This window comes from Bidens hawaiensis, unplaced genomic scaffold (genome assembly GCF_021521415.1).
Source record: "Bidens hawaiensis isolate Kalapana, Puna unplaced genomic scaffold, B.hawaiensis_p1.1 tig00007761_1, whole genome shotgun sequence".
Lineage (NCBI taxonomy): Eukaryota > Viridiplantae > Streptophyta > Magnoliopsida > Asterales > Asteraceae > Bidens > Bidens hawaiensis.
The window spans coordinates 930,035-953,455 of NW_027491539.1; the positions used below are offsets into that span (position 1 = coordinate 930,035).

Here is a 23,421-nt window from a genome sequence, read left to right on the forward strand (position 1 = left end):
CCGAGCTGTAAATTGTTGACACCACAAAATCATTTGGGATTCCTTCTAGTAATATATAACACATAATAAGAAACTTTTAGAACGACTTTCTTTTTTGTGTTTAGACCACTGCACTCTCCAATTTGAAAAGCCTCATTACCTCACTCTAACCAAACTATGTTGTCTTAACCAATTCACGCCAGCTTTAAAGTTTTTTATAATAATACTATCATGTATACACACCTATATTATTAATCTTTTTATTCTATTTGAATTTTGATTATCATTTCCCCTAAACCAAAACTATTCATTTATGATTTATTCTTTCCTATGTGGGCCATGGTAGCAAGTTGTCAACACGTTGAAATAAACTTTTTCCACCATCATTTGAACAAACCTTCCACGTTTACCAGGAAATTGCTGTATTCTTGTCTCACTCTCAACCTCCGTTGACCCCAACAACCTTCTCCATTTACCACCAATTCAATTCAAATCAGTTATCTTATACACTCCAATCAATTCATCAAATCACTTGATTCCAATACCTTCCCACCATGACAATTTCAATTCAAAACCTTCCTTACTAAATACCCACATAGCAATATTATCTTAATAATTAATATCATCATCCCTTCATCCACCCAAAGTCAACTCCTTCCAAACATGTCATCGTCCCTGCGTTTTCTCTTCGTTTGCTGTTTCCTCTTACTCTATCCACATGTTTTGATCCAAGCCCAGCAACCATACATCCGGAAGTTGACTACAAACTGTGCTATCAAAAACGCTTCAACTTCTGTTTTTGGTTATGCTTGTAACGGTGTGAATCACACCTGTCAAGCTTACCTCACCTTCCGATCCAACCCGCCTTACAACACAGTTGCTTCCATCTCCAATCTGTTAAATGCAAACCCAACTCAGCTCTCGAAACTCAACTCTGTCTCACAAACCTACACGTTCGGAACCGGTGAAATCGTGCTCGTGCCCACTCGGTGTTCGTGTGTCGGTCAGGTGTACCAAGCGAACGCCACGTATGTTATTCAGTCCGGAGACACGCCTTTATTGATCGCTAACGACACTTTCGGAGGGCTGTCCACTTGTCATGCTATTAATGCTGAAAGAAGTAATCTTACTACTAATATCTATACAGGTTCTAAACTAACTGTGCCATTAAGATGCGCATGTCCGACTGAAAAACAAGCCGCTGCTGGTGTCAGGTATTTGCTATCTTACTTGATCACCCGCGGACAAACGGTTTCGGGTATAAGTGCTAGTTTTGATGTTGATACTGGAATGACTCTTCAAGCTAATGAATTATCAGAACAGGATTATAATATCTACCCCTTTACCACCCTTTTAGTTCCACTTACAAATCCGCCTACAAGATTGCAAACCATAGCACCACCGCCACCGCCGGCCACATCACCACCACCAACACCAATACAGCCACCACCTCTGCCCTCAGCAAATGATCATAAATGGGTGTATATTCTTGTAGGAATCCTTGCAGGGGTTGTTCTCACATTTGGTATCGGGTTATGCGCTTTCTGGTTTTTCTTTTTAAAGAGAAAGAAAACGACTCCGCCTACGACTTCTTCTGTTTCTCAGAGCTTTGAAGCAATTGAGAAACCGGGGGATAAGAAGTTGGATTTTGATGAAGAGTCAGAATTCATGGAGAGTTTAAGTAATATAGCTCAATCCCTCAAAGTATACAAATTTGAAGAACTTGAATCAGCCACACAAGATTTTAGCTCTAAATGTTTAATTAATGGGTCTGTTTACCAAGGTACAATCAGAGGAGAACGCGTTGCTATCAAGAAAATGCATGGTGACGTGTCAAGCGAGATTCGCTTACTCAACACTATTCACCATCATAATCTAATTAGCCTATCGGGTGTTTGTTTTAGTGACGGTCATTGGTACCTTGTTTATGAATTTGCTGTTAATGGGCCATTAAGTGATTGGATCTATAATAAAGCACAAAGCAGCAACAAATTGTTAAACTGGATGCAGAGAATTCAAATCAGTTTAGATGTGGCAAACGGGCTTGATTACCTCCACAGTTACACCACGCCTCCGTATGTTTACAAGAATCTAGAAAGCAGCAATATCCTTCTTGATGGTGATTTCAGAGCCAAGATTACAAATTTTGATCTTGCAAGGTCTGCTGAAGGGCAAGAAGGTCAATTCGCACTGACCCGACACATTGTTGGTACTAGAGGTTACATGTCTCCCGAGTATTTGGAAAACGGTTTGATCTCCACAAAGCTTGATGTCTACGGATTTGGCGTTTTGTTGCTTGAAATAGTTACAGGAAAACATGTATCTGATCTATACGAGAAGGTGAACAAGAATTTGTCTGAGGTTTTATATGATGTCCTTGAGGAAGAAAACACTGACAAAAACGAAAAGTTGACCGATTTCATTGACCCACGCCTCCAAGGGAATTATCCTCCGCAACTCGCCATGTCTGTGGTCAAACTGATTGACGGTTGCCTCGATAAAGATCCATCAGCTCGCCCGGATATGAATGAGGTTTCACAGTGCCTTTCTAGGATTCTAACCACCTCACAGGCTGGAGAATTTTCGCAGAGCATTTCAGTTCAAGGGAGATGATTTGATAAAATGTTAGATTGTGTATTTTATTATATGCTCTCGACATATATATCTTCTTGTACTCTCGTTTGTTTTTCATCTAAATGTAAGGTATTATCAAATACACAAAACGTATATTAAAAGAACATAAGAACAAAGAAATTTACAAGAATAATATCATGTCCAATCATAGTTGCTTGTTTTAACCAACAATTTCTAATACTGAAATCTGTAAATATGCTACTCTACCTAATATAACAAGACACATTTATGATATACAATATGACAGATATCTCTAATTCTATTTTCTAAGTTGGTCTTGGGCATGTCTTCTTACTTCTTTAGATGTGCACTATCCTAAAACCTGTGTGAAGAATGAATACAACCAACGGTGAGAAGATTACCCTCTAGCTCTATTTCAAATCCTAATTCTAGGTTACATTATATAGGGGCAGATCTACGTGGTCGATTTAATAAAAATAAGTACGCATTTATTATATCCGGAAATTGACTGGACCGTATATTCATGAACGCTAACACCTATCGTAAAGTTGGCTTATGAGAACTAATCAATGTTCTAAAACCAAACAATGACATTATTATAAAGGGATATTGAATTCTAATAATCCCAACTTGACTCATTGCTAAGCTCAACTTAAGAAATGTACCAGGACGGTTTCCAACTTTCAACCTATTTTTCTCCACCGAGCTAACGGAATCTTGACTCCGTTAGTTTTTGATGACGTGGATGATAGTGGGGCCCACAACCACCACTTTCCCAATCCATCTTCATCCTCTTCACCACCAACACAACTCCTCTACCACCAAACAGCCATGGACGGCACCACCACAACACAAACAAACGCGATCTTCACGTTTTCAGGCACAACAAAGGAGATGGTGACGAAGAACAGCCACATCGCCGGAAAACTGAGAGAGGTGTTCGGGACGACGAAGTAGATCTGAGCAAACCGTCGATATCTGTTTTTTTTTGTTAGATTACCAATGCCCCATATATGTAAGCTACACTAAACGGAAAGAAGATAGGGCTGTAAACGAACCAAAAGTTCAGCGAACTGTTCGTGAATCGTTCGGAGGGAAGTTATTTTAAGTTTGCTTGTTTAATAAACGAACGAACACAAACAAGAAATTTTGTTCATTTAGTAACTAAATGAAGGAACATGAACATAGGTTGCGTTCGTTCATTTGTGTTCGTGAGCGTTCGGTAATGTGTTCGTTTACGTTCGTTTGCATATGTTCGTTATTTTAAAGGTTTGTTTTATATTTTTATAATTTTTTTTTGTAATAGCCAACCTAACATTTATATTTATAATTTTATTGATTATGTTAAGTTTGTTTCGTTAATAATTTGTTTTATAAAATTTTGCTTGAACTTACAAACTCGTGCTTCATTGACATTATAAGGGGACGATTATGCTTATGATTATTATTATCTCAAGTGCTTAACTTTAAATGTAATTAAGGTGATTAGGTCAAATGTTTTCGATTAAGAATTTTGCTCTTTTTTTCTTAAATAGAACATGTTCGTTTGCGTTTGCGTTTGCGTTTGCGAACAAGTTCAATTCCTTAATGAACGAACACAAAGAAGATTTTCCGTTCGGTTGGCGTTCGTGAACAAGTTAAATGCTAAACAAACAAACATGAACAAGGCTTCGTTTACAACCCTATGTATTGGCGTGTATAATGTGCAGATATCATTTTCTTGTGTTTGCATATTTTGTCACTGAATGTCATAAACTCATAACTCATAACCTAGAAACTTGTAAGTGTTAACTTGCTAGTAATCGCGAGTGTATATGAACGATTGAGCCCTAATCCTATATCAAATAACATAATTTAAATCTAACAAAAACATATGCACCATTCATAGAAAGAGAACTCAGAGTGATGTTATCGCCTCTATGTGACAAAACGAACAACTGCGAGATCATAGCAACCAATCTCGTTCCCGGTTCAAACGGAATAGAAACTTCCATTATTATTAAATCATCGAGTGTGGTTGTGGTTTGAACAAATAATATAAGCCATGGATTAGCAGATGGTACGGCTACCGTACCGGTATTTTACCTGCCAACCAAGCATTATCGATACCGTATACAAGTAAGAGATTGATCAATTAAAGTGGAAGTTACCAAGTAATAATAATGTGATTTTGGTTTTTGTGTAAATTAGAGGCAAATTTATAACATTCATCCTATTAAATGTTAATTTATGTGTTCTATGTGTCACGTAAGACTGTTTGGCCTCGTTGGACAATGACTGGTGTCATCATCATTTCATCTGTCATGTAAGACCATTCAGCCCGTTGAATGATGACTGCCGTCGTCATCATTCCATTGTCGTGTAAGCCGATGCAGCTCATTGGGCAATGGCCATCGTCTTCATCATAACATTTGTCACGTAAGAAAAATCAGTAATAAATATATAGTCAACATCTTTCCTATGCTTACATCGTTTTACATTGTAAATTTTCATCATGTAACTACTAAACCTTCACATAATCATATTATACTATTCGTTTCATAAATACATTCTTATCCTTGCTAACACGGGCCGTAACCCAAAACTATTAAAAACGTTTAAATTATTTTAGGAATATGCACACCCCTTCAGAAACGTAAAGTAGAGGGGGGGATCCAACTTGCGTGGGCCTTGATAACAAGATGCCAACACGCTGAATTAACTTTTCCCACTAGCATTTGAACCGTTACCCCAACAAAATTATCGTATTTGAAGGGGTATGCACCAGTATTCACTCCAATCAAATCACGTTGACCATTTCAATTCAAAACCTTCCCATGGGCAAGCCAAAGGCATGCCAAGGCACGCCCATGGCAAGCCAACGGCATGACAAGGCGCCCATGGCCAGGCCAAGGCACATCCAAGGCATGCCAAAGCTCGGCCAAGGCAAGCCAAAGGCATGCCTAGGCACGCCCATGGCCAGGCCAAGGCATGCCAAGGCGCCCATGGGCAAGCCAAAGGCACGGCCAAGGCATGCCAATGCGCCCATGGGCAAACTCCCTCAAAACAATATATATATCTTTCATCTTTATCAACACCACTTCATCCACCCAAAGTCAACTCCATCCAAACATGTCATCCCTGTGTTTCCTCTTCGTTTGTTGTTTCCTCTTACTCTATCCACATGTTTTAATCCAAGCCCAACAACCATACATCAAGGAGTTCAACACAGACTGTGTTACCAGAAACACTTCAACTTCTGTTTATGGTTATGCTTGTAACGGTCTTAATCACACATGTCAAGCTTACCTCACTTTCCGGTCCAACCCGCCTTACAACACTGTTGCATCCATCTCCACTCTGTTAAATGCAAACCAAACTCAGCTCTCACAACTCAACTCTGTCTCACAAACCTACACATTTGCAACCGGTCAAACCGTGCTTGTACCCACCCGGTGTTCATGTTTAGGCCAGGTCTACCAAGCGAACGCAACGTATGTTATCCGGTCTGGAGACACGGTCTTTTTGATCGCTAACGACACGTTTGGAGGGTTGTCCACTTGTCAAGCTATTGAAACTGAAAGAAACAGTAAGACTGTTAATATTTATCCAGGTTCTAAACTAACTGTGCCATTAAGATGTGCTTGTCCAACTCAAAAACAAGCTGCTGATGGTGTTAAGTATTTGTTATCTTACTTGGTCACGTGGGGACAATGGGTTTCGGCTATAAGTGATAGTTTTGGTGTTGATACTGAGATGACTCTTGAAGCTAATGGTTTATCAGAACAGGATGATATGATCTACCCCTTTACCACACTTTTAATCCCGCTTTCGAATCCGCCTTCAAGATTGCAAACCATAGCACCACCGCCTCCACCGTCCACACCGCCTCCACCATCGCTGTTAGAGCCATCGCCTGCTACGCCTGCCAGTGATCATAAATGGGTGTATGTGCTTGTAGGAGTCCTTGGAGGGGTTGTTCTTGCATTTGCTATCGGGTTGTGCGTTTTCTTTTTCAAGAAAAAGAAAGTGCTTCCACCCGTGGTGGTTGTTCCTTCGGCTTCTCAGAGCTTTGAAGCCGTTGAGAAACCGTGGGATAAGAAGTTGGATGTTGATGAAGACTCGGAATTTATGGAGAGTTTAAGTAGCATAGCTCAATCCCTTAAAGTGTACAAAGTTGAAGAACTTGAGTCAGCCACACAAGATTTTAGCCCAAAATGCTTACTTAAAGGGTCTGTTTACCAAGGTACAATCAGAGGAGAACTTGTTGCTATCAAGAAAATGCATGGTGACGTGTCGAACGAGATTCGTATGCTCAACACTATTCACCATCATAATCTCGTTAACCTATTGGGCGTTTGTTTTAGTGACGGTCATTGGTACCTTGTTTATGAGTTTGCTGTTAATGGACCGTTAGGCGATTGGATCTATTATAATGCACAAGGCAGCAACAAGTTGTTAAACTGGATGCAGAGAATTCAAATTGGTTTAGATGTAGCAAACGGGCTTGATTACCTCCACAGTTATACCACGCCTCCGTATGTTTACAAGAATCTAGAAAGCAGCAATGTTCTTCTTGATGGTGATTTCAGAGCCAAGATTACAAATTTTGATCTTGCAAGGTCTGCTGAAGGGCAAGAAGGTCAATTTGCACTGACCCGACACATTGTTGGTACTAGAGGTTACATGTCTCCCGAGTATTTGGAAAACGGTTTGATCTCCACAAAACTTGATGTTTACGGATTTGGCGTTCTGTTGCTTGAAATAGTTACAGGAAAACATGTTTCTGATCTGTACGAGAAGGTGAACAAGAATTTGTCTGAGGTTTTATATGATGTCCTTGAGGAAGAAAACACTGACAAAAACGAAAAGTTGACCGATTTCATTGACCAACGCCTCCGAGGGAATTATCCTCCGCAACTCGCCATGTCTGTGGTCAAATTGATTGACGGCTGCCTCGATAAAGATCCATCAGCTCGCCCGGATATGAATGAGGTTTCACAATGTCTTTCCAGGGTTCTGACCACCTCACAGGCTGGAGATCTTTCACTGACCATTTCAGTTCAAGCGAGATAGATTTTGTAAAAGAGATAGATTTTGTAAAATGTTTCATTGTGTATCTTTATTATGTATAAAATATATTGTCTTATGCTGTAATCTGTTTTTCATCTATAATAAAAGTGTTAGGATTGCAAAGAATACACAAATAGACTAAAAAGTATATTCAAGAAACATGATATGACCTATGAGATTTATATGTTTTAAGGACCTATAACCGAACCAATTATATGAACATCTTCGGTTTCTAAACCTGAAGAAGTCGAAGATCTTTCGTACATTTCAGAATATGATTGACTGAGAACCGACAAATTAAACACAATTTCTGTCATTCCTGGTCTATCTGCAGATTTCTCAGATGTGCAAGCTCTAGCTAATGCAGCCATACTCAAAGCAGCATCAATCGAGTAAAAGCTACCGAGATTTGGATCCATCCATAGCTTAAACTTTCTTCTCTTTTATCTTCAACTTCAAGTATCTTTTTAATTTCCTTCCATGCCATACAAATCTCTCCATCATCTCTAGTTTCTGTGGCTTTCTTGCCTGAAAGCAATTCTAATAGAATAACGCCGAACGCAAAAACATCAACTTTTAACATGATGGAGCTTATAGCAGGTCCAGCTGCTGAGAAATTTCCAATTTTGCCCTTGAAATTGGAGTCTAGAAGTATATTACTTGTCCTGAGGTCTCTATGTGCAATACTCGGTTGACAATGTTCATGCATATACTGAAGACCGTTGGCAATATCTAACGCTAGATTCAATCTTTGAGACCATGAGAGATTGACATTAACATGTGAACCCAAAGAAGAAGATAAATGTCTTGAAAACAGCCATTTATCGAGTGAGCCTTTTTCGGCATACTCATAAACCAGAAAACAGTTCCCACCAATACCAGATGAAATTCCCATTAATTTCACTAAATTTGTGTGGTGTACTCTTTGTAAAATCTTGAGTTCTTCGGTTGCATCTCGGGTTTTTTTCACAGCCAAAATCTGACCATGGATCATGGCCTTGTAAACCGCCCCACCAATTCTGTACCGTTCACTAAGATTCATAGTTGCTTCCATTATCTCTTTCGTGTCATACATGACTGGTCTGCTTAAATAGCCTGAAACCCCTGGAAGCAGTTTATCTTGATTCTTCTTCGTGGGCGCGATCTGTTCATGTTTTGCAGCTTTCTTCATGTAAAGAAGATCAGTGAACTCAAAAGACGACTCGTTACGAGCCAGTATTCTTTTTAATTTGCGTGAACGGTATTTGTAAGTCAGAAACCATAACATAATAATAACAAAGAAAGATCCAGTTGTTCCAAAGATAACAAAGACTGTCTGAACTTTTTTTGACTTTTTAGTTTCAGGACCGGGGAGATGATGAGGTGGCGGGAAGTTTGGTAATTTAGAGACGGGTATGATAACCGGAAGACACGAAGCAGCAGTGAAATTCCGGAAGTTATTCTCGTTAGCAACATCATAAGAACTTGTGTTAAACATAGTGCTCACATTCATGATATTATCTTCCGGTTGCCATACATAAGTAATAAGATATCTTTCTTGATTTTGTAACTGTTTAGGACACTTACAGAACAAAGGGAAGACCGCTTGATCACCAACCGTCAAATTGGTCGGGTTTAGAGCAGGGTTCATATCTTCAACAACATGATAATTGGTCAGATTCTGAAACACAGAAGACGCAACAACATAAAAGCTATCACCTTTTTGTGTTTCATATGTGACATTAGAAAAAAAATGACTCCCGTTACAGCTACAAGTAACGGGTATCAACAAAAGCTGATCATAAAGTATATTTTCATTTTCTGAAGTGAGATTGCTAGCTTCTGCTATACTCAAACGGCTGACACCAAACAGATCAGATATGTTGCCGAGAGTCATGTAAGGCGACCTGGCACGATATGTGACGTAGGTTTGACAGGAAGGCGGTGAGTCAGCAGAACACGTGAAGTTAGTGTCTGCAGGTGTTGTTGCATGGACATTATTTGGTGAAAATAAGAATACAGAAAGAGCTAGCAATGGAAGAAATGAGAATGCCATGCTAATGACCTTCATTCACAGGTGCTATTATATTGTTACTACTTACTAGTATTAAGTAGCTTTCAGTCCTTAATATAAAAATGAGCCTAAATAAAATATGTACATACCTTTATGCCATTTTGATTTATTAACTAAGATAACTCCAAAAATCGTATAAAATATTCATTTAATTGGCCAATAAACCAAGTCTAGCCGGCTTAATATGACATTAGCTGCAGCATCTTAGCTAAAGGCTGTCTGGTAATGGTTAGAAGCTTTCAAAACACCATAAATAAAGTGTTAACGTATTTGCACAAGTTAACCAGAAAAAGAAAACTTTGGAATAATATTACAGGACTAGTGCGCCCCGACCCACTCCAAGTGGATCCATTAAGGTTTGACCCACAGTATTCTTGTTAAGGGACTTAAAAACGGTTAAACCTGTAGAGAAAAAGGCTGTCCCGTAGAGGTGCACAAATCGGGTTTCTACTTTCTAGCCCAAATTGGTTCGAGTTGAAATTGGGTGGTGTCAAAGAATGTCAAATCCGTTTTTTACGAAAGGTTCCTACGTACCACCCCCATTTTTGGTGAAAAGGTTTCAGGTTCCAACTTGGTTTTTTGAAGGGGGGAGGATCGGGTTTGACCAGGTTGAAGCCGGGTTTGAACCAGTTAGATTCAGATTTGAGATTCAAACCACTTTCAAAGTATAGGATCACGAACCGGTTTCAACCCTATGGTTAAGTTTGAGATGGTTTCACAGCGGGTTCGTTTCAGTTCGGGTTGAGAACCGGGTATGGTTCCCCACCCAGTTTTCTTAAAGATAATATTTATGGCAACAAATACATTTCAAATTGGTATTAGAAAAAAATCACTTATATTTATGCCAAGATTGCTAGAGAATTGAAAGTGCATTTCAAGAAATTTAAAAGCAGTAAGATTTAAAGCAGTAAACCCTAGTCTGGTATATAAAAGAAGTGCAAATGTTTTATTGTAATGAAATACTATGTTGATTATTCTTTTCCCTATATATCAAGAGTTACAGAACACAGACTGTAATGCCACCATTTCAAAGAGTTGATTATAAATACTATGTTTTTTTTAATTAATCATCAAGATTCGTTGATGATGAAGTTTAACTAGCAAGGAAATCTTCCGGTAAGCCGAATATGATCAAGAGTGCTTCTGAGACCGTACTTAAGCACCGCCTTGTTTCCTTCTCTGAATCCATCACCATAAGCTGCAGATGTATCTGACTCGATCTGGTGTTTAAAGAACTCACCGAGTTGCTTCTTGAACTCCGACCTCTTGCCTTTTTTTGATGATGCATGTGCGGGTGCAGATGCAGATGAGGATGATGAAGCAGCGCTAGTACCACTAGCTCCAGCCATAATCTCCGAGTCCAACCACATATGAGCTAGAATTTGACAGATCCCTTCTTCAACATCAGGTGGTAAATTAGAGTACCCTGTTAAAAATTACTAAGTTAACCTCGGTTACGAAACAAGAAAGTTGGAAGGTAGAGGACATTTTCGTCAATGTGTTCTGATATTAAGAGAAAAAGTAAGAACCTTTAAGCCGGAGCCATGCATGCATCATCTCATGAGCCAGAATTGAGCCCGTTAACAACCTGAATTTATTAAGTTTTACATCTTTAATTGTATATAAAAGCATTATTTATAATTATATAAAAGTCGTATACGAAAAATTACCTAGGGAGACTATATAATATGAGAATAGCCGTCACTTTACATCTACGAACTAGCATATAAGGCTCTGTAAACATGTCTATTATTCGTCCCGCACCAACCCTGGGCCTCCTTATTATCTGGTATTTTCATTAAAACAAATAAAAAAAACTTCAAAAAAATTTATAAAAAACCTGGAAAGTTTCTCTACTTAAAATTAAAAAGATTCAAGATTCATACAGTACTGATGGTTTGTTCTTCTGAAAGGCAAAGTCCTCTAGTTTCAGGCATGTGATGATGACCCTGCCAATAATAAAGAATAAATCTTGAAACTAATATGACAATTATTAATTTATAATGTAGTTTCAGTAATACTACAAATGTATTTATGCTTACGTGTTTTTCACCCTCCATGGCTTCATTTAGCGCTTGTCTTTCAACCAACAACAGGGGAACTTGTTGCTCAATTTTCATGTTTAATCCTTCATAAAAATCCTGAATTTCAAGATAAAGAGGTTGACATTCATGAGTATCCATTATTGCAGAGTCAAGACACTGAAGGCATAGCTTTCGACCATCATCCAGCAATAAATATCTTGTATCTCTAGGTTCCATTCTTTCACAGCTGCAACATCTAGGAGTTCCATCATGCTCGTGGGCTGGGCAGTACTTTTGTAGCCAAAACGGGTGGGCCCGATACTCGATTAGACCGCCTCTATTTGTTGGTATCTGTGTATAAAATGAGAAAAGGTAAAATATACCAACTTTATCTACAATCGCATATAAAGTAGTATCTGTGTGATTAAAAAAAGGAACTTACAAAGTTCTTGCAAACATCACATTTCGGGTGATGGTGTTCTTTATAGCAGGATTTGTGGAAGGGGCGGTTTTCAGACATGGAGAACTACACAGATGAACAGGGAAGTCAAAGTCAAAATCAAAGTAACAATATGCATAAATGTCAGATTTTTCATGGATGAAGAGTGATATGTGATCTGTATTCTGAATCTAAAGCTGACATCTTTTTTCAAAATATGAATCTTTCTAAAGCGGTTAAGGTTACAAAATTGAAGGTAAGTTTGTTTGACTTGTTTATAATAAGTTTGACTTGGAGTAGAGTTTGACCTCAAAATCAGATATTGGTAAATTGCAAGCATGACAACGGAAACATTCAGGATGCCAAACTCCTCCCATGCAACTCAAAAACCGCCCATGACCAATTCTACCATTGCAACCAGCACATGTCCTACACTCGCATATTTTAAAACATTATTTCAAATATTTATAAGAAACTAAAAGATTATAATACAAGATTATCTACTTTTGTACACCTTGAAAGAAGCCTGGCAAACGAGGAAACAGGCTTCCAAAGTTATTATTCCTCGGCGGCAAATCCGCGTTTAAGCTCAACTGAATAGCCTTCGCGAGCTCTTCATCTTCCTTGAGATAAGAATCGTCATCTAATAAAATGCACTCTCAATTATAAATACATGCAGTAATATTAATATATTGTAAACGAATGAGAATTCATCAGAAAATACAACCTACCAATTACTTTTTTTCCTTTGTGATCTTCTTCAGTATGAGATGGAACTTCATCCTTTTGATCTTCGTCTTCTTCTTTCTCTTCATCTTCGTCTTCGTCTTCGTCTTCTTCTGCTTCTAAACTTGAACACACACTTTTTGTATCGTCTTCTACAACAGAACACACACTTCTTTCATCTTCTTCAGCAAGTGAAAGTGCAATAGCTCGATCAATTTCTTCATTATCAAAGTCCAACAATTCATCCTACATGAAGTAGGGAAATTTAAGTACAATATTATTACAGAATGTTTCAAAAGTAAGGGGGTGTTTTGCATTTCGTTTTAAAAAGTGATTATCTGGTTACCTAATTCTGCTTACTCCATATATCACATAATCACTTTCAAAACACAATGCCAAACACCCTTTAATCATTAAGTCATTAACATATATAAAAATTATGTGGTAGGCAGGTCCTCCCAAACTCCCTCACTTTCATATCTCTCACGATACCGCCCTTCGGTGACTCTATGACTCGAGCCCAAGCTTGACCCTTTGAATATCTTAGTTAGCCAACCCATACCACAAAAGATTGTATACAGTCGGGCTTGTTAACTGTTTTCTGCAAACCATATAATTCTTTAGTAATTACACAAAAATTGTATAACAAGTTAAAAAGTCTAAAAATTTGCAATTGCACAAATAAAGATTTGATAAAGCTAACACCTTTACCGCGTGTGATTTCAAAAGCCCGTAAAAGATGAACAACATGAACACAATAGTGCTTAAAATCAAATGAACTAAACTCTTTTTGGACACATTTAGAATAAAAGCTCAATCTTTATGATAAAAAGATCCATAATTGATCTCAACTTCCACCAACACCATCAAGTATTAAAAGGGGTCAACACTCAACAACAACAACAACAGCTTTGAAAAGTGAAATAAACCAAGAATCTTCCAGATAATTGTTTTTTTTTTCAATTTATGACGTCACTGTGCAGATAAATAGATAATATTTCTGGGTATAAAAAATCTGACCTTAAACAATTCAAAGAATCCACAGAAACCAATGAAGATGATGAACCCAGAAATCATTCAAGAAACTGAACTCAATTACAAGCATAATCATCAATTATGAGACCCCAAGTCCTCAAGAACAACAATAAAGGGAGGATCTTGAACCTAATTTGATTAAGATTCTACAAAAAACAGAGCAAAAAATTAGGGTAAAAAACATAAAGTTGGAAAGTTTAGCAATAATAAAGTGTATAAAAGATATGATGAAATTGAATGTTACCATTGCAGTAGAATGTTGAAATTGAGCACTTGGATCATCATGTCAAGATTATGAAACCAACTGTTTACCTTCTTTCTTTCGTTTTCTTTCTCTTTCTCCCAATTGAATTGATGAAAGAGAGAGTGAGTGTGGTTATTCACTAGATTGTGCTATTTGGGCCTAACTTTACAAAGACATTTGAGTAACATCCAAATGTTTAGTTGGATGTGAGAGTATTATTTTGTCAATTAAATAATGTAAACCAGTGGTTTTGTGTGTAGTTTTAATTTGAAATTGAGTCTTGTTATTCAACTAAGCATTTATTTGGGTTGGTGAATGAGAACATAATTGTTGAATTCCAAGTTACTATTCATCTTTTCAATAGGAATTTATTTTTTTTCTGTTTTGAAGTGATTTTGTTATTGAAGTGATCTTCAGTGACGGAATCAGAATTTTTATCATATAGATTCATAATTTTCCGATGTTTGAATCATTATTATTTGACATTGAAATTTTTAGGTCGGGTCATTTTTAGAAAATTGAATTAATTGGCATTTAAAAAATAATTTTGTAATTAAATAGTAATAACAAAAGGATATCTTCATCTAATAAAAAATGTTATTCAAAATTAAACCAAAAATTAATTGATATTTAATAAACAACAAACTGAATAAAATAATAAATAGATACATTAAAAATAGAATAAAATAAAACTGTCAAAGTGATTTTCCAGTAACATGATCATAATTTTTATCATATGGGTTCGTAATTTTCCGATATTTGAAATCATTTTTTTTGACATCAAATTTTTCGGGTCAGTTCATTTTTAGAAAGTTGAATTAATTGGTATTTAAAAAATATATTGTAATTTAAAAAGTAATAATAAAAGGATATCTTCATCTAAAAAATGTTATTCAAAATAAAACCAAAAATTAATTGATATTTAATAAACAACAAACTGAATAAAATAATAAACAGATAAATTAAAAATAGAATAAAATAAAACTGCTAAGTGTTCCCTCTACATTAAGTAAAACAATAACAAGATATCTTAATTATATATAAACGAAAGCTTCATAAATTCTTTAAAGCCACCAGATTGTTTTATTTTTAAACGAATGTTTCTCATGCATATGACCCGAATTCATGGGTATATGTCTTACCAAACCCAAATAGTCTTTAAACGGGTTATAAGATCTCATCATATCAAAAACTAATCTTATTAAATATTTGATATGAAAATCCTATAAAATAGGGATATAGTAAAATATCCATTTAAATATATATATATATATTATTTATAAGTAAGAAATAAATTTTATAGTAAAAAAAAATAAGCGGGTCGTGGGTCTCGCTAAACCCAGATAACTTTTAACCGGTATAACATCTCATTTATTTATGAACCCTTTTATTATAAAATCTTAAGTATATTATTAACATTCTTACAATAAATAAAATTAAAATTCAAAAAATTATATAAATATTATAAACGAATAATGCGAAACAACATATGAGGATGTAAATAAATTACAATACATGTTGAATGCAAAAAAGGGGGGGATGAAAGAAAAAAAGGAAAAGAAAAGGTGATCTATAGAACTAAGAATCTTAATCTTAAATACAAATAAACGAAACATTTAAAAGCTATTTGGTTGCTTATTATATTCTTTCAAGTCACCAAATTGGTTTATTTGTAAATGAAGACTTTTCATGCATTTGACCAAAATTCGCTGGTATAGGTCTTAGCAAACCCATATAACCTTAAACGAGTTATAACATCTCATTACATTAAATTTAATCTCACCAGACATTTGATATGAAAATCCTATAAAATAGGGATATACTAAAAATTAATATCCAATTTTTTTAATAAAAATGTATTATTTATATTAAGAAATAATTTTGTAGTAAAAAAATAATAATAAGCGGGTAATGGGTCTCACCAAACCCATAGTTTTTAAGCGAGTTATAGCATCTCATTTATTTGTGAAACCTTTTAATCATCAATCCCTAAGTAAATAATTAACTTTCTTACAATAAATAAATTTAAAATAAAAATATATAAATATTAGACACGAAAAAAGAAACACAACCCCATAATACGGGGAATAATACCTAATAAACTATAAAGGGTGAGTCAAGTATATTAAAAATAATAAAATAAAGTGCTTAAAGAGAATTTCTACAACTATGGTGACTCTCTGTTTGTTTTTTTTCTTTTACATCTGAAAAGCACTTCGTAACTTTTTATTTACCATGGGTCTATAGTCCATGGGTCTATGTCTCCGCATATACCTTTGTGGCATTCAGAGCCCAGTCGTGGAAATTTAGTACCACATCTTACGAAGCGCTGGTATTATGGGGGTAGATACTGACTACTCCCTTGCACTTGGTAATATTGGAACAACTCTTCCGGACCTTGATCTAGGTGGTTTTACTGATAAGGAGACCGCCCCCAAGAAACCTCAACAAACCTTGGCGAGTGCTCTTTATGGTAAACACGTACATGATTTAGAGGAGCGATTCGATATGACTCTGAGACAAAATGCAGTTTTTGCTTGTCTCAAGGGGGCTCATGCCTAAGATTTTTTGATTGTTGTGCCCATTGAAGGTCTTGGGCAACAGATGTAGGCAGTTGAATACAGAGTCATCCTTAAATACCAGCCCATGATTCCTATTTTCCCTCCAGACGAATCAACCGCATCTGTAAAAAAAGCTTGTTTGGATAAATTTGGTGAGTATGCCCTCCACTGTAAGGAATTGCCGGGGTTCAAGTATCGTCACAACTTGGTTAGAGATGTCTTATGAGATGTGCTTAGGCGTGCTGGGATATCAGCAAAAAAAGAGGCACCGGTTAACTTTCTGAATGATCAGAGAGAGGGAAGATCTACACTGCGTCATGCGGACGTTCTTGTGTTTGGCTGGGCAGGGGGTAAGCATGCATGTGTCAACCTCACTGGGGTATCCCCATTAGTGGGGCTGAAAGATAGTGGCTTCGTTCCGAGACAGGCGGGTTTGAGGGCGGAATCTAGGAAGGTTGCTAAGCATGAGGCAACGTGTTTGAAGAATCGGCACGTGTTCATTCCATTTGCCTTCGACACATTTGGATCCCTAGTTCCCGAGGCGGTTCGCTTTTTGGAGCGGGTGCAAAAGGTGGTCCACAGTGACTCGCAGAGCCCGAGGAACCAAGGATTGATATTTAGTAGAATAGGCTTTGCGACCCAAAAGGGGATAGCGGCGCAGCTTGTTGCTCGCTTATCCATTATCCAGATGCAGTTTGGTTTGTGTTAAATGAAAAATTAAGCAAAAAAGAAAGCCTAATATAATTAGGTCATCTTTTCCAATTTTCTTTACTTAATAATATGTTTAAGGTTTATTGGATTTTAATAATCCCTATTGAATGATATTGGCCGATAATAATCCATATTCATTTTATCGTCAATATTTTTTACCGAATTTCAAACGAATGTTTTAGGACTTTTTACAGAGTCACTCCAAATATATGAGGTAAAACTCAACTATATTAGGTTCACTTTTTTTTCATCTCAGATAGTTTTGATCTCTACATATAATCGTTTGGGATGGTCAAATTATTCTGCCAGAGATTTTTTTAATGATAATGGGTTCGTTCGACGGAAAATAATGGGTTCGTTTGTTAATACGATACTATAAGTATATATAAAACCGAAAATAGACTGGTTTCAGGCGAACCTGATCCCACAAATGTGGCTCCACCACTATGATTTATCATGTTTTTCTTTGTCGTTCAAATTATATATAAGTTATGAAGTTATTAAGTTTGTAATTTGGTATGCTTTCTACATGTCTTAGGCTCTGCATAATTTTTTATCGTTACATAGAGTTGTGAGTGTGTACCTTAAGTATAAAAGAATATAGACAAGGGGAATGGAATGTGAAAACTAAAAGATAAATATAGAGAAATGATTTTATTTATTTATTTTTTTATATTATGTAGAGAGATATTCCAATGTGAATGCCTTGGAAAGTTGATTTTTGCATGTTGTAGAAGGACTAGAGGGCATAGAACATAGTGTGTTGTGTCAAACAAGTTGAACATGACACGAAGTTGAAAACGACAAGCACAGTGTTTAACACCACCATCCCTTGCTACCATACACCCCCCTTCCCCTCAACTTTCATTTCCCTTTAACATTTGTAGTTGACATTATAGTCCCTCTTATTTTATTTTATAATTCTCTCAAATATCAAATAAAAAACTATTACGTTTTTATTTTTGTTTTACAATTCTTTTTTTTATTGATTTTATTATTTTATTTCATTAATATCTTATTAAAAGTTTGTTTATTTTTTTTACATGTATTAAAAAGTTTTGTATGTTTTCTCTAGCTAGTTTTTTATTTTTTTTATAAAATGTATTCAAAACAATTTGATTTTTTTTTGTTAGGTTTAGATACATGAGTTAATTTTAATTGAGAAATGTTGCTACAACAATTATAAGACTAATGATAGTGAATAGACTGGTTAAACTAACAAGCTTCAAGGGTTCAGGTTAACCTAACACATGTCGTGGTGTTCTTCTACGTTTGCAAAACGTAGAGAGAGGTTCACTAGTTTGTTGTTAGTTGTTATAATTCACCGGAGATCCAATACCGAGGAGTTTGAGACCGGTTTTTGGATGAAGTTCTTGCTGAAGCTATGATGTTTGTGAAGTAAGAAAGAAACAAGCAAAATGCTAGTTTCTCAAGAAAGAAGAGAAGATTAGAGAGTATATGTTAACTCCCTAACCTGTTGTGTTCTTACTTATGGCTGGATCATCCTTTTATAGAGGGAGAGATGCAAGCCTTTTATCCAGTGTGTAAACTAGTTAACCTCCAGTCTGCTAGAGGGTTGACATTTTATGGTCGGGAAGCTTTTAACCGTCGGGTAACGATTATAATAATAATGCTTTTTCTGAGCATGTTTCTTGTTCAGAGGGAACAGTGATGTGAATAGTGATTTGACGTTGTACTGTTGCACGTGGCTACTGTTCACGTACTTGTTTCCCTAAATTTGGGCGGGAAACGAAGCTTTTAACCTTCTAACCATTTTAACGTTAATGTGTGGAAGCCATTTTATTAATTCCTTAGGCTACACCCGTCATCAAGAAAAGAGCCAAATTTGTTTATCAAGTTGTATGTTATTTAACCTTTTTATTTATAAAACTAATATGATTTTTTATAAAAGAATGTAAACTCTCTTAATTTAAAAAGAACGCTCTTCAAAAATATTAAAACAAGTATAGACAAAAAAACATTTTTTTAAAACAAGAAAAACAATGCTTATTATATAAGAAAAAAACGTTTTTCTATGTAAGAAAAAATATGTTTTTATTAAAGGCTTTTAAATATACATAAAAAGATAAATAGAAAAAAACGTTGTTAAATAAAAATAGAATAAAAAGATAACAAAATGACAAAAAAAAAACAACAACAAAAAGGTCTAAATCGTATTAATGTAAAACCTAAGGGAGAGAGTATGTTTAGTAAAAATGGATGGGGGTGGGGTACGTTTAGCAGCACACTTACACGAAACATTTAATATGATTTAAGATAAATAGTTCAATTTGATAAATCCGGACATGATTAAGGACCAAAATAGAAAATGAAACCAAATAATGTTTTTGGTAAATTTCGTTGCTATATATTTAATATTAATTCAAAGAACCATTACTCTTATTATATAATTGGGGTTATTGTATATTAATCGGTTCTAATATTTATATATTTTTTGAATTTTCATTTTATTTACTGTACGGAAGTTAATAACATACTTATTGTTTGATGATAAAAGGTTTCAAAAATAAATCAGATGTTATAACCCGGTTTAAAAACTATCTGAGTTTGGTGAGAGCCAATGCCCACTTATTTTTTTTTACCATAAAATTGTTTCTTAATTACAAATAATATTTTTTTAAAATCAGATATTAATTTAGAATATCCCTATTTTATAAGAATTTCACAACAAATATTTGGTTAGATTAATTTTTAATTTATTGAAATGTTATAACTCGTTTAACGGCTATCTAGGTTTGGTGAGACCCATACCCGTAAATTCAAGTCAAATGCACGAGAAGCCTTCATTTACAGATAAAATAATCTGATGGCTTAAGCAAATATAGAGAGCAACCAGAGAGCTTTTAAAAGTTTTGTGTATATATATTTAAGATTAAACCAAAAATTGTTTTGTAAGATGTACCATCACTTAATAGTGTATATAGATCCAAATCTTGATGCACATAATACAGTTAATTTATGCATTATTACTCTTAGGTTCACGTCTTTATGGACATAATACAATTAACTTATATATGCATTAGTTAGCATTTCATAACTTTAAGATGTTGGACTATTGGTGGTAAGTTGACCTCAAGAAACTAACAAACTAGATTGAAATGCTAAATATCTTTTCATTATGTGAGAAATGTTTTTTTATCTTTCGAAAATACTTGTTGTGAGGTGCTTATTTTTACCTGTTTTATACAAAATCGAGTTGCTGTGACGCATGAATGCGTTTACTAGTTAGAATAATAATAATCTCTCATCATAAGCTGTTAAGTTATTCATACTAGGATATTATAAACTATAAGCGTTGATACATGAAAGCTAGAAAGTTGTGAATGTCCACTCTTAAAGATCTTTTCAAAACTGTTAAATTCATTACTATTGCAACAATCTGTTTAGCTTAAAATAAATTATCGAATCAATATTACATGTGTATCAACAAAAAACACATGAAAAACAGAATAAATATATCATTAAACTACATTAACAAAAAAAATATATGAAAACAAATACATTTATCATTAAACTACATTAACAAAAATATATATATATATATATATATATATATATATATATATATATATATACATAAACCTTCATTTCTTCTAACAAAAGGCCAAAAGCCACAAATTCTACCGGCCATGGGAATTTTAGGCCAAAAGCTTATGATGGAATGCTGCTACAAAATCATAGAGAAAAACATGTATAAGAGGTGATTGGCAAGCTTATTGGGAAGTAAAAAAGAAATGTGTTTGTTAGATAGGAATTGACATTAAGGTTGGTTTCTAAGAAAGCCTTTGATACATTGCATTGGGCTTCCAGCTTACTTGCCAGATCCCATGAGGCAAATGAGGTTCGGTGTAAATGAATCAAAACATGTTTGAAGACCAATGGATGATGGTGCGCCCTACATATTTGTTATGGCCAGAAGCAGTCATGAAACGTTGCAAAATCTTGCACAGACAGCACGGTCATGACACATTTGACAAACAACAAATCATTTGTATATGTAAAAATATTTGTTCATAAATAAGTATAGTTTTAAGTATCAAACGCTTTTTTAACGTATTAGTTGTAAACGAGTTGACAACAAGTTAAATATGCTTAAATGAAAGAAGTTTTAGAACAAGAGACATTCTCTAGGATGAGTTTTCACCTACATGTATTTTAACACCCAAAAATAAATTAATGCAACATAAAATGGATAATATTGGTTATGAGATGCCTACACACTGCATGATTCGAGCCATTCAACCCTAGGTAGCCATTAGAGGATTATACCATTACCACCATGTTGTCCCTATATGAAAAAAAAAATAAAAAAAAAAAAATCGACTAAGTATTTGATAATAAAAAATTGTCAATCATAGCATTTCTATAATCAAAACACGTAATAATATTAATCCCATAGTGAAACAGTTCTATAAATAAGGATAAACTATGAGAAGTCAAAATGATTTAGGTTGTTTACTTTAATACAATTATACACACACTATACAAAACAAACATTTCCCGTGTGAATCCATCGGACGTGATTATTCTGGAATGATTGAATGAATATAAGAATATTCATTTTCCTTATGCAAATAGCAGTTTAGACTTTTAGACTTATACTTACTAATTTATAGATTTATTCACTCTACCAATAACCTAGCTGGATCTGGTGTATCATAAGAGATTTGTCTTTTCTTTTGATTCCTATGGATTTTTAAACGGGGTATTCAACTCTAGGTATGAATGGAAAACATCTTTATTGGTTTTATTGATTCTATTTCCTATTTTTTATGAAGAGAATGAATTATTTTATCAAAAGATAAAAAAAAGTGTTTATACGAACTAATTTGTTTCCATTTGCTTTTTAGCGAGTTTTTTTTTTATACTTATCTAGCAAATTAGAAGTCATATCTTTTGGGCCAAAATAATTTCAAGAGTGTTTGGACCAACGCAATTTCAACTATCAAGTGTTTGGGCCAACACACCCTCGGAGTGTTCGAGTCATTCCTTTCAGTCAAATATTTTTTTTGTGGTTTCATTTATGGGCTGATTATGAACAAAAGTTCTATCTAGCTCTACAGTAACAGTTAGGGCTGTTCACGAGCCGAGCCGAGCCGAGCCGAGCGAAGGCTTGCTCGTTGCTTGGCTCGTTTCCAACCGAACCGAACCGAACGGCTGAAATTCGAACCGAGCGAAAACCGAAACGAGCCAAAATCGAATCGAGCATTTTTCGATCGAACATCGAGCGATTTCGAACATTATTTATTTCTTTTTCACTTTAAAATTTTCAATAATAAAAAAATTTGAAGGTTGTAAATAATATATTTTATAAATAAATTAGTAGTTTTTAGACAAACGTGTAATATATTGTAAATTTTTATTAAAAATAAGTTTGAAGTGAGATATAATGATAATGTAAATAGACTTCTAGTATTCTAAAAACTTGAATCGAACAAAAAAAAAACAATAAAATTGACGGAATTTGAAAAAAATTAATGGGTAAAAATAATTGTAAGCTTATATTTATGTATTTTGTCTATATAGTTATATATTTTTTCATATATAATTATATATAAAATAAATTAAAAATATTCGAGCCGAACCGAACCGAGCAGGTCTTTGCTCATTGCTTGGCTCGTTTACAAATCGAACCGAGCAGATCGACTCATTTTCAATCGAGCGAAAAAACGAGCGAGCAATTTCCGAGCGAGTTCGAGCGACGAGCGGTTTGAACGGCCCTAGTAACAGATTAGCTGTATAGGTGGACAAAATCAGATTTTGGGTCCAAACCTATTCGGATTTGAACCGGCTTTAAAAGAATATAATTGGGTTCGATTTGAAGCCGGTTTTATTCATGTTCAATTCGTCTGGTTTCAATGGATATATTCTCATATGGATTCAAACTTGGGTATCGGTAATTTAACCGGGGGGGGGGGGGGTGAACAGGTTTAAGAACCGGTTTTGAATCAGAGTCCGGTTTCACTAAACAAAATTAAAAA

The 23,421-nt window shown here is 35.1% G+C and overlaps 2 protein-coding genes, 1 long non-coding RNA gene and 2 pseudogenes across 3 annotated transcripts; 2 read left to right on the forward strand and 3 right to left on the reverse strand.

Annotated features, from left to right (window-relative positions):
- The first annotated feature begins 309 nt into the window (after positions 1–309).
- Positions 310–2,660, forward strand: LOC143636027 (lysM domain receptor-like kinase 4 pseudogene; annotated as a pseudogene).
- A 2,968-nt stretch (positions 2,661–5,628) lies between these two features.
- On the forward strand, positions 5,629–7,787 carry LOC143636079 (lysM domain receptor-like kinase 4). The gene has a single exon (XM_077103763.1). The coding sequence runs from the start codon at positions 5,686–5,688 to the stop codon at positions 7,627–7,629; it is 1,944 nt and encodes a 647-aa protein (XP_076959878.1). The 5' UTR covers positions 5,629–5,685; the 3' UTR covers positions 7,630–7,787.
- On the reverse strand, positions 7,722–10,039 carry LOC143636081 (serine/threonine receptor-like kinase NFP; annotated as a pseudogene).
- Positions 10,040–10,642: 603 nt separating this feature from the next.
- On the reverse strand, positions 10,643–13,282 carry LOC143636028 (protein DA1-related 1-like). The gene is made up of 10 exons (XM_077103721.1): positions 13,229–13,282; positions 12,874–13,114; positions 12,647–12,785; positions 12,451–12,571; positions 12,146–12,229; positions 11,722–12,054; positions 11,566–11,628; positions 11,350–11,465; positions 11,209–11,267; positions 10,643–11,105 (listed from the first exon to the last, which is right to left on the reverse strand). The coding sequence occupies exons 1-10, from the start codon at positions 13,280–13,282 to the stop codon at positions 10,777–10,779; spliced, it is 1,539 nt and encodes a 512-aa protein (XP_076959836.1). The 3' UTR covers positions 10,643–10,776.
- A 611-nt stretch (positions 13,283–13,893) lies between these two features.
- On the reverse strand, positions 13,894–14,332 carry LOC143636082 (uncharacterized). Its single transcript, XR_013154182.1, has 2 exons — positions 14,148–14,332; positions 13,894–14,049 (listed from the first exon to the last, which is right to left on the reverse strand). It is a non-coding gene; the product is annotated as an uncharacterized LOC143636082 (long non-coding RNA).
- Between the last annotated feature and the right edge of the window lie 9,089 nt (positions 14,333–23,421).